This window comes from Setaria viridis, chromosome 1 (assembly GCF_005286985.2).
Source record: "Setaria viridis chromosome 1, Setaria_viridis_v4.0, whole genome shotgun sequence".
Lineage (NCBI taxonomy): Eukaryota > Viridiplantae > Streptophyta > Magnoliopsida > Poales > Poaceae > Setaria > Setaria viridis.
Window position 1 is genome coordinate 26,249,172 of NC_048263.2, and position 15,988 is coordinate 26,265,159.

The 15,988-nt window shown below is 46.0% G+C and overlaps 1 protein-coding gene and 1 pseudogene across 1 annotated transcript; both read right to left on the minus strand.

The window, feature by feature from the left end:
• Window positions 1-257: 257 nt before the first annotated feature.
• On the minus strand, window positions 258-4,270 carry LOC117839176 (uncharacterized). The gene is made up of 5 exons (XM_034719454.2): window positions 4,110-4,270; window positions 3,153-3,803; window positions 1,931-2,006; window positions 1,715-1,841; window positions 258-700 (listed from the first exon to the last, which is right to left on the minus strand). Exons 2-5 carry the CDS (start codon window positions 3,710-3,712, stop codon window positions 498-500), a joined length of 966 nt encoding a protein of 321 aa, XP_034575345.1. The 5' UTR covers window positions 3,713-3,803; window positions 4,110-4,270; the 3' UTR covers window positions 258-497.
• Window positions 4,271-10,900: 6,630 nt separating this feature from the next.
• On the minus strand, window positions 10,901-14,049 carry LOC117855217 (uncharacterized; annotated as a pseudogene).
• Between the last annotated feature and the right edge of the window lie 1,939 nt (window positions 14,050-15,988).

Sequence of the window (15,988 nt, forward strand, 5' to 3'; positions counted from 1 at the left end):
GCAACACAACCAGAGACGTTTAAAAAAACAAAAAAAACACAGAGAAATTAGGAACATCAGAAGATCATCAGACGCCATCAGAAGTTGAAATGACATGAGCACACGTTAAAACCTACGAATGGCGAAGAAATAGCAACCAGACGAAACCAGCAACAAAGAGCGACCATAGCTCAACGCATGGCTCAGGCCTCGGGAGATCGTCAGAGCGCTGCAACTTCACTAGCACACGCAAGAGCATCAAACGAGCAGATAGCAACTGCTAAACGGCAAGCCAACCAAGCTTGCTTCACTTCGTCAGTTCTCAATTCTGGGAGTCAAACTGCAGCACTCTACCAGGTAAAACTAAGCTGATAACCTCTGTAATTCCCCACAACGACGACAGATGCACCCTACTCTCCTAGTCAACGATAGGACCTCAACTCAAATCTATGCTCTGGTAAGGTTAGCGAAAAGTTATGCCTCGATTTTTCTTCTAAGAGGTATCGGGCCGGCTGCTGTCACAGACCATAGCCGCCACCTCTTGGGGAGACTGAGCTGTCGTTCAGGCTGAGCTTCGCCATGTCAGGCATCTGCCAATTGACTGCTGGTGCATCTCCATAAGGGCTCATGTTATAACAGGAAGTGACGCTTCTGCTCCTGCGGTGACGGGCAGACATCTGCTTCAACCTCTCAGCTTCATTCTTTAGGGCCTGCGTCTGACCTGCAGATTTCATTTCAAAAGCATTCATTTAGGTGAGTCTGAACCATGTTCTGGAGCCATAATACTCTAGACACATAATCTGACATTTCATACTCATTAACATTAGGAAAGAATACCAAATAGTTGCAATAATGCAAACAATTTTTTTGTCAGGGGATGGATTACAAAAAAAAACATAGAAACAACTTGCATATGCTGTAATTAGATTATTCTGCACCCAAAACAAAATTACATTTCAAAATTATCCATACGAAAACAAACATTCCTGGCACACTATAGATCAAGCTGTAATGTTAAAAAAAAAGGAACAGAAACTATTATCAACAGCGAGCTATTGAGCTTGAACTTAAAACCCAGATGGGGTTTCCAATCATCCGTGGATTATATTCACAATATTTTTTGGATTTTCTTTTGTGTTAACACAGGTGTGGATACAACACCTATCTATTAGGGATGCAGCATATTTGACACCCACTATATGATTTGATTGAACAAGGACAGAAGGCTTTCATGATTATTGAAATGTCACTGTCCCTACCATTGTATGGAGGTAATGAATCACAAACACAATTAAAAGAATGGCCAATGTTAGGCAGTGACCAAAAGGCAATGCGACTTTTATGTGGAAATTCAGGCTTTTCTGCAATAAACAAGGAGCCTGTGCAGATAGCTAATTATTCTTCTATCTAACATCATTTGAATTGCATTTAACATTTGAGCACAACTTGAACCATACAGCAGAAGCATGCAGCTTAGTAGGCACCAAATAATCAAGATAAAAACCTTTGAACTCCATATATTTAGTAATCATCTGGTTCAGCAAAGGTACTGTTTCACATATGACCTATAAATATAGGGCGCATGATATTTCTGTCTATGGTCATTTATGATAGTTTCTTGTTGCATAACTACAAATCTTTCATGAACCATATGCTACTAAAAAGGATGGAACCCTAAATTACATTACACTAGTTCTAACAATTCAAAAAAGAGCATGATGTTTCTTGGACATACCATCTTTAATTAGTTTTGCATGCTGAAGATTAGAAATCTGTATCCTCAGTTGCTCATTTTCCATTGATAGAGCATTATGAAGCTGGAAAAGTGATGCCACTCTGACAGCTAAATCAGCTCCCATGTTCTGAAAAGAATAAAACGACATTATTGTCAAACAATAAGTACTACTTAAGCCCTTGACATCAAAATAAAATAGAAGATCAACAGAATTACCTGAAGTGAGTCAACAGTTCTCTCAAGTTCAGCAATGTACTGAAGTTTCCGGACCCTAGATCTCTGCCCCGGACGCCTGCACAAATGTTGATTTTCTGAGTAGACATCAATTGAATATCAATGGACATTACATTTTCTTTTGCACTGTAGTATATTTAACTAGAAAAGCTCAACATCCATCAAACAAAAAATTTTAGGTCCGAAACATAAACTATTGCCCATGCAAAGAATTCAAAACATTCCAGATACAAGCACACATGTGGTATGAATGTAAATAAATATTGACCTGGTAACATCAAACTTCTAAATTGGAACCTTAGGCATGGATTTCTGCGAGTAAAGCAATCAACATCAAGATAGTCCTAGCTTGAAACATCAGCCCGACTCATCATTGTTTGAAAACAAAATTGACTTAGCACAAAAACATACCCAGCACTATAAAAAAATATGATTTAGCATAAAAACATATATCCATTAAAAGCCACACATTCCACGTTCTTTGCAGCACTGTTTAGAATTGCTCCAATGTGTGCCAAATGGAAACATAAGACAACTATTTACAAAGAAAGGTTCTCTAAACAAATTTCGTATACTTAGAACTGAAAGCTATCGCTACTTTAGTTGGCACATTTAGTGCCTCTAATAATTAAAGCTAGTATAAAATCAGCAAAATAACTTTCTGGTATACATTCAGGCTCCATTTATATGTATAATTTGCACATCTTGGAAAAAGAAGAATTCTGATTGACACATGACAGCAGCAGACTTTGACTGTTGGAGATTCTGGGGAGTGTCAAGTATTTACAAAACTAACAGGCAATTTTTACAATAGTCAAGCAATGAGAATTTAGTACTAATTTTTCAACACACCACACATTCACGATTTGAACTACTTATGCTGCCAAGGTCATGACAGTCAATTCTACCTGAAATTGCTACTGCTGGTTATAGAACTCAAAATTACCAGTGTCACACAACTGGAAGTATCAGCAGTTAATTTTTGCTTCTACAAAGTAGAGTATCATACTTCTTTTCTGTTGGCAAGAGCCAAAGTTCACAATTGCACTTCCTTGATAAAATTTCTATATTTCCTGCATTTTCACTATGAACTATATTTTAGAAGAAGTGATAATTCTATTGATTGCCACAAGCTCCTACTTTCTGAATCAGAAAACATCTGAAGAACGTACAGTAGATATTGCACTCACAAACATTAGTGTACCTTTTAAATGACTTGTCTTGATCAGGATGACCAAAAGCATCAGTGGCATCAGCAGTTCCATTGGCCACATTACCATTCACGCCACTGGAGGCGTCGATGGTCAGGTACTGCAAGGGGTTGCTGGGGACGTTCTCAAGCACAGCATTTACCATGGAACTCTCTGAAGTTGTCAGACTACTCTTCTGTCTTGGCGAATTCGGCCCATAAACACAGCTGGCCTCAACCAGAGAACTGCTTTCCCCACCTTCGACAGCATCCAACAGGTCCTTGGCTTCACCACCTGGGCTTAGATCCCCTTCCTCAATCGGATGAATCGGGCTCTGGAACACCGACAGGGCGTCCAAGATAGCATCGGAATCGCTACAAGCCCTTCTGAGAGGAGGAAGGTTGGGAACCTTCCCAGAATCTGCAAGGAGATCATCGAGCCAGCACGGCGGCTCACCATAGAATGGATCCCCAGATGGAAACCTGCAGCTCTGGGTGAACAAGCTGTCATCCCTTCGAGTGATCTGAGGACCCAGGGGTGGGCAGCGCGGCGGGAGGTGCGGTGACCGGGACATGGCGAGAACAAGCCCTTGTATCTCCGATGTCCTTCCTCTTTTGCTTCGCTGCTAAGCAACTAGAAGCCAATCCAGCATCCCTTCCTTGCTTCTGTTCATTCGGAAAACCAGCAGCCAATTAACACAGAAAACATGTGACAAGCAACACAGGCAGGGGCTGAAACACATGGGTATACACATTGATAATTTTCGGAAAAGAAATCGAAGTTTCCTTTTTTGTCAGAATCAAGAAATCGAAGTTAGGTGGTAATATACATGTATGAACCTGCAATTTGGTCAGATCCGAATACAGATAACTTACATTAGGGTTTGGGGAGGGTTTAGGGTTCGGGAGTACTCAGTTCCGCGCAGCATGAAGGGAAGGGAAGGGAAGGAAGGGGCGGGACTGCGGGAGTACCTGGCGGATGGTTGTCGCCGGCGAAGGGGACGGTGGCGGCGCCGCTCGCCAGTCGGCGCGCTAGGAAAGGACGAGGGAGGTGCAAGTGCAAAAGGAGGAAGGAAAAGGAGGACGTGAACGGCCTTGTTGTTGAGTTGGCGGCGGAATGGAATGGGCCTTGCGTTGGAGTCACATGTGGGCTGCGCGCCGAAATACCAAGCAAGCACGAAAATAACAAAAATCGGCTAATTTTTTGGTTCGGGTTTTGATGGTTTATTTATTCCAGGCAGCTGCATTTGGTTGGGAGTACGTGCTGCCATCCCAGTCTCGTAAATGTTTGGTTGGAGGGTAACTGAAATAGACTTAACTGAAAATATCCTTTTTTTTCCTTTAATTTGGAATGGACTGTCTCAAAGATGGATTGAGTTCTTCCAAGCTCATACCATCTCTTCTTATTCCGTCCCTCTACACACTTCCTTGTGTTGCTACCCTCTGCTCACCCTACTCCTAAGCAGAACCAGCCTCCGCTTGCCCCGCTCCTAAGCACCACCACTCTCCAATCAACCCGCTACCATCCTCTAGTTGCCTTGTGCCTCACACGGCAGTAGCTACGCGACTCCGGTGAGACAAGGTTCAAGCGTGTTGGGGGAAAAGCGGCTCTAGTGAGGCGACGCTTGAGTATGGCGGGATTGATGGCGGTTAGGTAGCGGTGGCGGGGCTCACATGGCCAAGTAGTGGTGGCAGCTCACCTGTAAGGAGCGGCAGCAGCTCGACTAGCCGGATAGGATGGTGGGCTGAGCAGGGCTGGCTCTACAATTTTGAGTGCCCTCTAGGCTAATTGTTTTTTTTCATTTGTAACGTTATAAAGGAGATACTAGTACTAACAATATATATTTAATTCTTGAAGTCAATATCCATAGTACAATCTAAAAGAGGGGTAAAATAAAACTAGTATGATTACCTCAAATAATAACTAAGCTCCATGACTCAATAAAGCTTCGGTCCTTAAAAAAACTTCTTATGGCATTTCTTGATGTAAAATCATTAAGAACAATATCAAGATTAATGTGTCTAAGATATTCTTCTCAATGCTGCACATAGCCAAGCCGTTCAATCTTTGTTGTAGTATAGTTGACCTCAAATAGTTTTCCAGTAGTTTCAATTTTGAGAAACTTATTTCAGCTGAGGCCACTGTCACAGGTACAGTTAAGAGGATCCGATATGCAACAGAGACATTTTGATATCAATCTACAATTGTAACAAACTGAAGAATCTCAGTCGCTGATATTAAACCGTCATGCAAAGTTACTTGCAATACTTTTAATTCAGAGAAAAAAAGATCATCTAGATCAACATCAGATGAGTTATCATGAGAAAAAACTTCTGCAAAAGTAGTGCAATGCTCCCGTAGATCATTATCATCCAAGGACTTCAGATTTTCTGAGTTGAATAGGAAACCAAACACCTTTTCAAATGTCTTCAGCTGCTCAAATCCGCTAGTCAATGAAGCAATTGCAGCAGCATCGATGACAACAAAATAATTAACTCTGAAGGATTCCCTGGCTGTCAATTGTATTTCTTCTTCATCATTATTTATTTCATCAAAATGCTTCTACCTTTTACCTTGATGTTTTGTAGGAAATTTTGGCTGTATATCCATATCAGATGCAAATGGCTTTTGCAACTTCAATACTAGAGTCAAAACCTTCGTTTCTCTACTTTTGAAAATATGAGATGGCCCCTTCAATTTGTTTCAGAGTTGCATCCATGCACACAATCTTATATTGTAACTTTGTGCTCACCATGTTTGTATAAAATAAAATATCATGCCAAATAACCATACCAACTAGAAATTCAAAATTCTCAAGTGTGCTAACCAAAGATTGAGCATCACTTACTGTTGTTGCATCATCAGTACAAATCTCCTCCACTTTCTGCAAGGCTGATCTTATTTGCGGAGTTTGATACCGGATAGGTTGCACACTCTTTATTCGACTCTCCCAACGAGTATTAGATACAGGTTTAAGAGTCAGTTTTGGAACATGGTCAAGCAAAATCTTCCACCTTTTAGTAGAACGTGCAAACAATGCATATATCCGTTGTATAATACCGAAGAATAAATAACTTGCCTGCAAGATTTTGCCATATCACAAAGAGTAAGATTCAGACTATGACATGCACATGGCATGTATAATACTTTGGGGTTGATTTGAAGCAAACAATTTTGGACACCTTTGTTGTGTCCCTTCATATTGGAACCATTATCATAACCTTGACCTCTAACATCAGCGACATTCAAATCTAGATTAGCCAATGTATCTATCAATACATTAAAAAGGTCCAATCCTGATGTGTCATCAACCTTTAAGAGCCCTAGAAAAAACTCTTCCACTCTCGGAATGTGACTTGCCATATTGACACAACGCACAATTAAGGTCATCTGTTCTTCATGGCTCGCATCTGGGGTACAATGTAGGATAATAGATAAATACTTAGCATCCTCGACGATCTTTAAGATATACTCCTTCACGGTATCAGTAAGAATAGAAATTAACTCATTCTGAATACTGTGGCCAATATAATGATGATGAATGTCATTACTTTAAATGCACCTAATGTGTTCTTGCATCACAGGATCAAACTCAGCAATCATTTCGACCGTGCCTAGAAAATTACCATTATTATCTTGATAAACCTTCTCATTTGATCCTCGAAAGGCCAAATTATGTTTAGCAAGAAACTTCACAGTAGAAACTATTCTGATCAAAATTTATCTCCAACGCTCTTTTTCCTTTGTGATTTCTCGTTACATATCATCATCAATTGTTTATTTTTTCTTAACCTCACTCTAAGTTCATTCCATGTATTCATGTTTGTCAAATGCTCAACACTGCTCTCATGTTCTTTGAGTCTCCTACTAAGATGCTGCCAGTCCCTCACTGCATCAAATGCTCATGTTCTTTGAGTCTCCTACTAAGACGCTGTCGGTCCCTCACTCCATTAGATGCTAACATAGACTTGCTTTTATTTGACTTGAACAACTTGCAACAAAAACAATAAACTTTGTCCACATGTTTAGAGTAAACCAACCACTTTCTATCAACAGACTCACCATTAGATAAATTTATGGAGTAGTAAGCATATGAAAAATATCTGCCAATGGCATCCTTTGGGAACTCCAAATTCAATTCTCTCATAGGCCCCTTTTCAGTTAAAATATCCCTTTTGCTATTATCAAGATTATCTCATGTTCTTAGATCATAGATAGATATATCAGAACCTTCTTGTTCATCACCATTTAAATTTTCATGATCAAATGAGGGATGCAAATCACCCCCCCCCCCTCGTACTCAGGGACATCAATTTTTACAATTAAATCTTCTTCCCCTATAGAATTTTCAGAGACCTCAACATCTGCATTTAAATCATGATCATGTGGCTGCCCGTGATCAGTTTCCTGCTCTTGAGCTTCATTGACATCAACATTACTTGAAGCTACAAAGAACTTGTGTAAAGCATCCCTTTGCGATTCAACCAACTGATCATCGTGTTTTCTTTTTTTCCTTTTATGAGCACCTGACAATTGCTTCTTGGGTAACATCTAAGATCTAAATTATAGGTGAAAGTAAATAATTGTTACTGAATCTCAAAGTTTAAAATTGAAGAATAAGTTGATAACTCACGTGTGATGAATAGCAAGCTGGCCCAGGACGACATCGTTCGTTGCCGGTGAGTCGATCACTGATGCGGTGATGCTGGAGCTCGGAGCAGCGCAGGGCAGGGCCTTGCAGGTGCCAGGCGGCCTCCTCACCTCCTCAATTGTGACGGCAGCAACGAATAGGAATAGACGAGACGATGATTAGTTTTGTCGAGGCAGCCTACGGCGGCTGCGCACGCATGGAGGACTCGGGAGTCTGATCATCTCTTATCTGGAGCCTGGAGACCTGCTGTGCACAGCACTGATAGAGAAATAACTTTCGATCGTTGGACAAAAATCTCGGAATGAATCAGACCCAGGACTAAAGAGGTATTAGTCTCGAGTCTAAATTTCATAGTCCCTCAGAGCCCTTTTAGTCCCGATTGGTGGTTCCAACCATGATAAAAGTGGAACTTTTAGTCCCAGTTGGTGGCTCCAACCGGGACTACCTTTTAGTCCCGGTTGGAGCCACCAACCGGGACTAAATCCACCGGCGACCTTTAATTCTCTCCGACTCTATCTCTCTCCCTTATCCTTATGTCATTCTGCTCCTCGATCCCTCCTCCTCCCTCTGCTCCTCTCCCTCCTCCTCCTCCTCTAGCTCCTCCCAGGCCTCCTCCTCCCTCTAGCTCCTCCCCGACCTCCTCCTCCCTCTGCTCCCCCTTCCTCCCCGCCGCGGCCCAGCAAGGCGTGGCGTGGGCGAGCGAGCCGCTGCCACACGCGGCCAACCGGTGTGGTGTGACGCGGGCGGGCGAGCCATCACCATGCGACGGCCCGGCGCGGCGCGGAGCAGCCAGGTTAGCTACAGGCAGGTGAGATTGGTGAGCAGTGAATGATTATTTGTTTGTGAATGATTCATTTGTGATTTTTGCTATCCACCGCGTGTTGTGAATCAAATTGAACTCATGTGTTGTGAATAAGATCTTGTGCGAATTGATTGATTGTGTATTCTTACTTGTGTGATGGTCATTATGAGATGAGCATGTTTGTTGCTCTTGATTTGATTGTCTATGTGGTGGAGTTGGAGCTCAAGGAGGTGGTAGAGAAAGTCGAGACGGAGCTGCAAGGGGCGTCAGGGCGAGCAGGTAGGACGGGGGTAGCCTATTTTGTTTATTTTATTGGAACATTTTTAGTCCCGTTTGGTAATACCAACCGGGACTGAAGGAGATCTTTAGTCCCGGGTGAATAATCCAGGACTAGAGATAGGAACCTTTAGTCCTGAATAATTAGTCCCGGTTGGATTTTCGAGACTTATGCGTCTCTCCAACCGGGACTAAAGCTTAGTTTTCCACCAGTGCAAGGTCTTTGCATTGCATGTTAAGTATTGATGTTGGCCTATTGGGCTCCTCTCTTGCTTGGGCCCCGGCCGTCGCCTAGGTTGCATGGGGTCAGAGCCGGCCCTGGGGTCGAGCCACCGGGCGCGGAAGGGAAGGAAATCAAAGGGGGCTACGGGGCGAGGCTTATATAGAACATAAGATATAAGCTTGTTTGACTGACAAGCTAGATCTACGGTTAACACAACATGTGAAACCTTTCATCTCCATCCCTCTAACCAAATAAAGAAATAATATCATTCAGTTATCTAACCAAATATAAGGATGGAACCATTCCATCTCTAAACTTAAGGATGAAACCATTCCATCTCAACTCCCTTCCCAATCAAATGAACCACATATAACTCATATTATCTGACTGGGATGCCTTTTGGAGGTTTTCCGTAGAAATACTGCAAAAAGAATGGATTGGAAGGGATCGAGATAACAAGTGTGTAGTAAATTCAAATGCTTTGGTATTTTTTCCTCGCATATTACAGGACCAAATATCATTGTACTTTCAGTAGAAATTCTGTAAATTTAACTGAATAGTGAGGCCACCACTCACAAAGAGAACTCAAACATGGAGCATCCACATATGTTACCTTATTCTATTTTTTATGCTTCACAAGTCCACACCATAGTGGCAGATGCCGCAAATTTCAAGTCAAGGAAAGCACAGGAAAGAGTTATTACTCTTGCTTTATGTCTTCTGATCTGTAAATCATATTTAGCACTAGAATTTAATATTTGTAATTGTAAATCATATCTCGATTCCTTGTTTCCCTTTTTTTGGCCCACAATCAACCGCACAAAAAAGCAGTGAGCTCAGTTTCACTGGACAATGCAGCAGACATAGAACTACAGAAGCGAGTGAAAGTTACTGAAGCTGGCCTTTTTGCATTGGACTGTGGCCGCATCTTTGGAGAGTAATATACTCATATGATAAGATGAGAACTTCTTTCTTTTCTACTCCGTTAATGTTAGAATGCAAGTCATGCAGACCTGCCACCGTTCAGTGCCCCAGCCCACAGGACACTATATAAAGCACTAAACTTTTCAAGCTCTTGACTAACTTACACTCCTAATAGCTAATGGGGATAAGCACAGGTGCTGCAAAGCACTGCTGGCGTGGAGAAATAAAATTTAGACACCAGAAATCGTTTGCTCACATGTTATTTAGCTATCTTTCTTGCTGGGAACTTATGCGAACAGTCAACAGATCAAGCAACACTATAAAAGAAATTGTGTCTAAAAAATGTCAGAAATAATCTTGAGATTATAGTCACCTAACCTGGCTGAATGACTGAATTTATCAAAGAGTAATAGCATGTGATACTTAGCATAATGAGATTTTGCCTCATCAATGAACAAATGTATTACTAAACAACAGATGAAACTTAACTGAATTGTTCAGATTTTGTGAAGGAAGCAAGGCTGACGAATGGTTTTCAGGTTGTTTTATCCAAAGTGTCCAGTAAGCTCCGTTTTGTTGACAACTTGATCTGCAATTCCCATATATTAAAATTTGAAATATTTATGAAATATCAGATGAAGAGTTATCATCCACATCTGGGACAAGATACTTATTATCCTTCAGAAAGATATCAGGTCGTTTTCATCTTCATTAGAATCAAGGGCATGATACTAAAAAGTACTCCCTACGTTTCAAATTGTAGGTCATTTTGGCATTTAGTTTTTCTATGTATCTAAACATAGCGTATATCTAAATAAATAGCAAAATCTATGAACCTAGAAAAATCAAAACGACCTACAATTTGAAATGAGGAGAGTAATGTTGCTCCACTAGAACTGCCAAGCATATCAAAACTGTACAAACTCCATACTTTGCACATTTGATTATTATATTTTCAGTGTATAGGGCAAAATCTGGAGCCAAAGGTATAATTTCCTACATTATGTTAACAAAATTACACTTTCCTCGCAAGAGTTCACTGTTTCGTGCCATGCTCCACAACTTTCTCTTCAACATGTAGGCCCTTTCTTCGCCTCACAGAATTCATGAGCTTCTTAGCCAAGTTTGGCCCAATGCTTGAGCGATCACCAAATTCTTCAGTCTCTTCCTGCGTTTTCGGGGTAAAGAAAGGGTCCTGAGAGATGGATTCCCAGTGGCTAAAAGCTAGAATCGCACTAGCTGCACCTGGCGTTCGCTTCCTAAGTTTCTCAGCGAACTCAGAGCTCTCGGCAACTGGCAAGTGAGCATGCACTGTGAACAAAGATGTACAAGCACCTTGGCTCGACAATCACGCAGAACAGCAAATGCGGCATGTAACTGCTCCATCGGTGTGGTCAATTCACAAAAGTAGATTGGTTCCACAAGCCTTGGCTTGCTCTGAAGAACAGCTTCTCGGCATGCTTCCTTCACTACAGTAATTACTTGCAGTGAAGATTTCATCGGAGTTACAGCATCAGGGTTGTTGACAGAAATGTAGGACTCAACAACGAACGCCACACCCCTTATAGGTTCATCACATATGGGACCTGCATTTGTGGCAAACTGAAAACCTGAGACAATGCTGTTCCTTAGTGCCTCAAAATCAAGAGAATACGTTGATGCCTGTGTTTCACTGTTTACATGGCATTTTTGGTTTCTGCATCAGATGCACTCACAAACCCCAACCTCTCTGAGACATGACACCTACTACTCACAAGAATACCTCCCCTTCCATTTTGGCTTGCTGTGACACCACTAGTTGATTTCAAGTCAGGCAAGAGAAGGAAGTTTGGCCCAACATGTGAAGGACCTAGGGCCATGATTCTTTGAAGGTATCCCAGCAATGTTTTCCTACACCTCTCAAGTTTCTCCTTTTCCACTTGCTCAGAGATCGCTTCCACTTCACTGTCAATGGCATTGATCACACGCTGCCTAAGCGTTGCTGTTGAATTACTACCATCCTACTGAGCAAATTGTGAACTTTCCCCCTCAATGATTTGACCAAGCAATTCTTCATTTTCCGCAAGGACCTTGGTCAGTGCATTGGGAAGATTGATGACTTGAACTCTCACAGTGAATCTCCCATTCGGAGTGGTTCTCTCAACAAACCCCTGTTGAGCCTTCATGCTTCCCATTAAGCTAACACACTCTCCTTGGATGGTCTCCTTGAATCATACCAATAGCTTTGAGACCTCCAGCTGGACGTTGGCGAACCTCTCCTGCAAATCTTTGATGCAGCGCTCCAAATGCACCTCGCCAGCTGCAGCAAGGACATGCTCGCCCCTCTGCGAGACAGTGTACACAACCAACGGGTCTGCCTGGTTAAGAAGCTTCAGTCTTTTCAGAAAGTCTCCCAGATCAGCAGGATTGGAGGGCTCAACTGCGACCTTGAGCATCGGCGACAACTGGGACGTCATGCTCGAGAATGGCCAGCAATTCTTGGTCGACGACAGCGTTGCACTCTTCAGTACGTGCTGGCCAAGGCCCTGAATCGCAACAACATTGCCGGCAGCCACACTGTCAACCGGCAGCAGGTCCTGCCCAAGCATCTCGTACAGGCAGTGCAACTCCACCTCCTGCACATGCTTGCCCGACGCGTCATCCCCTTTTACAGGATCATACAGCGGCGACAGGACGAACACCTTCTGCCCTGCACGGAGCACCCCGCTGAAGACCCTCGCGAACGCCAGGAAGCACTCCTCATCCGGCTCCAACTCGCTGTGCCCATGGTTGTGGTTCAAGTGCTCCCCATTAAGCCCCTTGGACGGCAGCATCGAGTATGGAACTGCAAACATCTTGGACACGAACACCACCACGGGCGCGCTTTTGCTTGTGCTGCAGGCCGCCACACAGCTCCTCACCTGCTCCGCCTCGGTGACAATGCTGGCGCAACCGCTGGCAGCAACCCTCCTCTCAGGCATAAGCCTTGGCACTCTGAACGCCTGGGCGGCGACGGGGTCGGGCGTGCACTCGACGAGCATCTCCATGACCGACTCCGCGAGCGGCAGCCACGCCCGCAGCACGGCGTGCAGCGAGACCTTGGGTTCCTTGCTGTGCAGCTCCGGCGGTGACACCTGATTGAAGACGGACACGACGTTGTTGTGCATCCACTCTGAGCTGTTCGGCATCAGGCCCCTCTGGTACAGCTTCCACAGTGGCTTGAGCACGTTCTGCACGAACGCCGGCTGCTGGTCCGCGCTGCCGTCAGAGGCAGAACCGCCTTCTTCTCCTTGTCGATGTAGTAGGGGCCCCAGAAACCCCTGAGAAGCCTGGCCTTGCTAGCGCCGGTTTTCTGGGCGTACAGGTCGGCCAAGCGGTGGATGCGGAAGCCCCAGCCGTCGCGTGCGCAGGCGAAGACGACGTTTCCCTTGTGGGGATGGAAGGTGTGCCGTCGTCCTCGTCCTCGTCGCCGCCGCCGCCGCCCGCGAGGCGGCCGTCGTCGTCCTGGAGGAGGGAGGAGAAGTAGGACCCGGAGCGCAGCGCGGAGTAGATGGCGTTGACCTCGGCGAGGGTGCGGCCGAGGCGCGCGTAGGCTTCCTCGGGCGAGAGGAGGAGGTCGGTGATGAGGCGGTCGAGCTTGTTGAGGACGAGGCAGGGGCGCAGGCACTCGACGAACGCCTGGCGCAGCGCGGCGTGGGTCTGGACGCGGACGCACTTGGCGGCGTCGACGACGATGAGCGCCGAGTCCGAGAGGCGCGCCGCGGCGGAGACCTCGGAGCAGAAGTCGGCGTGGCCCGGGGAGTCGATCAGGTGCACACGGTGGACGCCCGTGGGGTGCGCGTGCCGGAGCGCGACCGAGGAGGACTTCATGGTGATGGCGCGCCGCTGCTCCTCCGGCAGGTGGTCCATGAACATGGCGCTGCCGGCCAGCTTCGGATGGAGGAGCCCATCGCCGCCGGAGGCCACCAGGTGGTCCGCGAGGGAGGTCTTGCCGTGGTCCACGCGGGCTAGGATGCAAGTATTGCGCACGAGGCGGGGGTCGGCAGCCGCCGCCATCGCCCATCGGCGGTTAGGGAGAAATCCGCCGCCGAACTTGGGCTCGATCGATTCGGTACTGACGGCGCGACTAGACGTGGCCGCGTGGGGTCGGGGTGAGGCGTTGGCGTTGCCGCGTTGGTGGGCTACCGGAGACCGAATTGGACTGTAGCTATTCACCTTTGGGCTTTGGGCTTACTTTTAGATTCGTTTGGCTAGCTCCTGCTAACACGGGTGCGGCTCCTTTTTAAGTCTTTCTATGGCCTCCACTCCAGAAAAACCAGCTCCACTCCACCAGCTCCACACTTTCCTAGCTCCACTCCACCAACTCAAAAAAATATGGAGCTCCTGCATGTGTTTGGCTGATGGCAATACTTCAGCTCCAAAATGTGAGCACTTGCGGTGAATGGTCTATTTTACCCTTTGTTAACGGACCCACATGTCATACTCTTCTATTTTCTCCTCTCTTCTTCATCTCTCTCCTCTTCTCTTCTACGTACTGCGCGTCGGGCAGGAGGCGCGTCAGGCAGGAGGCGTGGCGGGCGGCGGGCGGCGTGTCGGGTGGGCGGCGCGGCGGGCGGCGGCCGACGCGCGGGTGGAACGGGCGACGGGAGTTTTATGTTTCGCGAACCGGTACTGTGTAACGAGTGACAATGGTGGGTAAATACCCACCAACTCCACGAGGAGGTCTGTATAGGGGGTTTTTGGAGCACCTCTTGAGGTACTCCACAAAAAACGTGGATCTACCCCCCTGCTCCACCTTTTTCCTGGAGCCAGAGTTGCTGGAGCTAGACGCGTTTGGCTGCGAAATTTTTGGAGTTGGTGGAGTGGAGCAATTTTTTGTGGAGTGGAGTGCTCCCAAACACCCCCTATATCTCAATCGATTGACAATCACTTTCATCCTTCTTATCCTCTCCCCACGCCCTCTTCCTTCTTCGTCTTCCTCTCGCCCACCGCTAGCCCACCCTCCACCTCGTCGGCGCCAGGCGTCCCAGCGCCGGCAGGGCCCATCGTCGACCCCCCACCCCCAATGCTCTCCTCCTCCTCCCCCTCCTCCTCCTCCGCCGATGGCTGCTCGCCCCCACCTCCGGCGCTACCCTGCCCGTCTCTGGCGGCCCCGCCGCCACATCCACCACCATCGTGCTGACTGCTCCCGCGCTAACCTATTGCTGGCGCTCGCCCCAGCCGCCTCCACCACCCAGCCAGGGTCCTCCACCGCCTAGCTCCGGCGGTACCCACGCCGCTTCCGCTCTCCCACCATCTCAACCGCCACCACCGTCGGCCGGCAAGCTGCCTCGAAGCCTCTTTTAGGCCCGCAGACCATAGCTAACCCTACCCCTCAACCCCAGACCCAGGAACCCAAACCCTAAGGCTCGCCGGCGCCATTGCCAGAGCTGTGGGAGAACACCCAGAAAAAGTGATTGAGAGAAATTTAAAAATCAAGCATGTGAGCTCTAGCAAGTCTCCAGCTTTTTCTTTACCTCTGACCAGTAAATATTTGTTAATATTTTTGGAAGGAACCAAATCTTTACCTAATATTAAAGTGCGTAAGCAATCCTTCACGTATTCTGCCCTATTAATTTTCATCCATCAACTCCCCTTAATTTTTCATCTGTTGTGGCCTCCGTATCATTTTCGAACTCGCATCGGTATCTTCGGGACTCGAGTGTACATAGCGTGAGAAAGGAGAAGAGCGAGAGGCACTCGAAGTTAAAAAAATATATGAACTTCTCTGGAAGCCGGGCGTTGTACGACGCTGCTTCTTGGCGTGAGTACGATAGCGCGATCTCTTCCATGGCTCGGCTGGAGCCGGCGAGAGCGCACCACCCAACATCCATGCCTCGGCTACAAGTATAGTAATCACCTGCAAGCCGGTGAAGAGAAGGTCCACGTCATCAGAAAACAGCCATGTTAGGAGAGAGATTACGGAGCGGGTGCTATTCTCTTCGCCCGACTGTAG

Bases quoted from the DNA above. Each gene is read 5' to 3' on its own strand.
- LOC117839176 (XM_034719454.2), bottom strand. From the start codon at position 3,712: ATGTCCCGGTCACCGCACCTCCCGCCGCGCTGCCCACCCCTGGGTCCT. The intron at 2,007-3,152 runs GTACACTAATGT...ACATTTGTGCAG, and splicing joins CAAGACAAGTCATTTAAAAG to GCGTCCGGGGCAGAGATCTA. The intron at 701-1,714 runs GTATGTCCAAGA...TGAAATCTGCAG, and splicing joins TGCAAAACTAATTAAAGATG to GTCAGACGCAGGCCCTAAAG.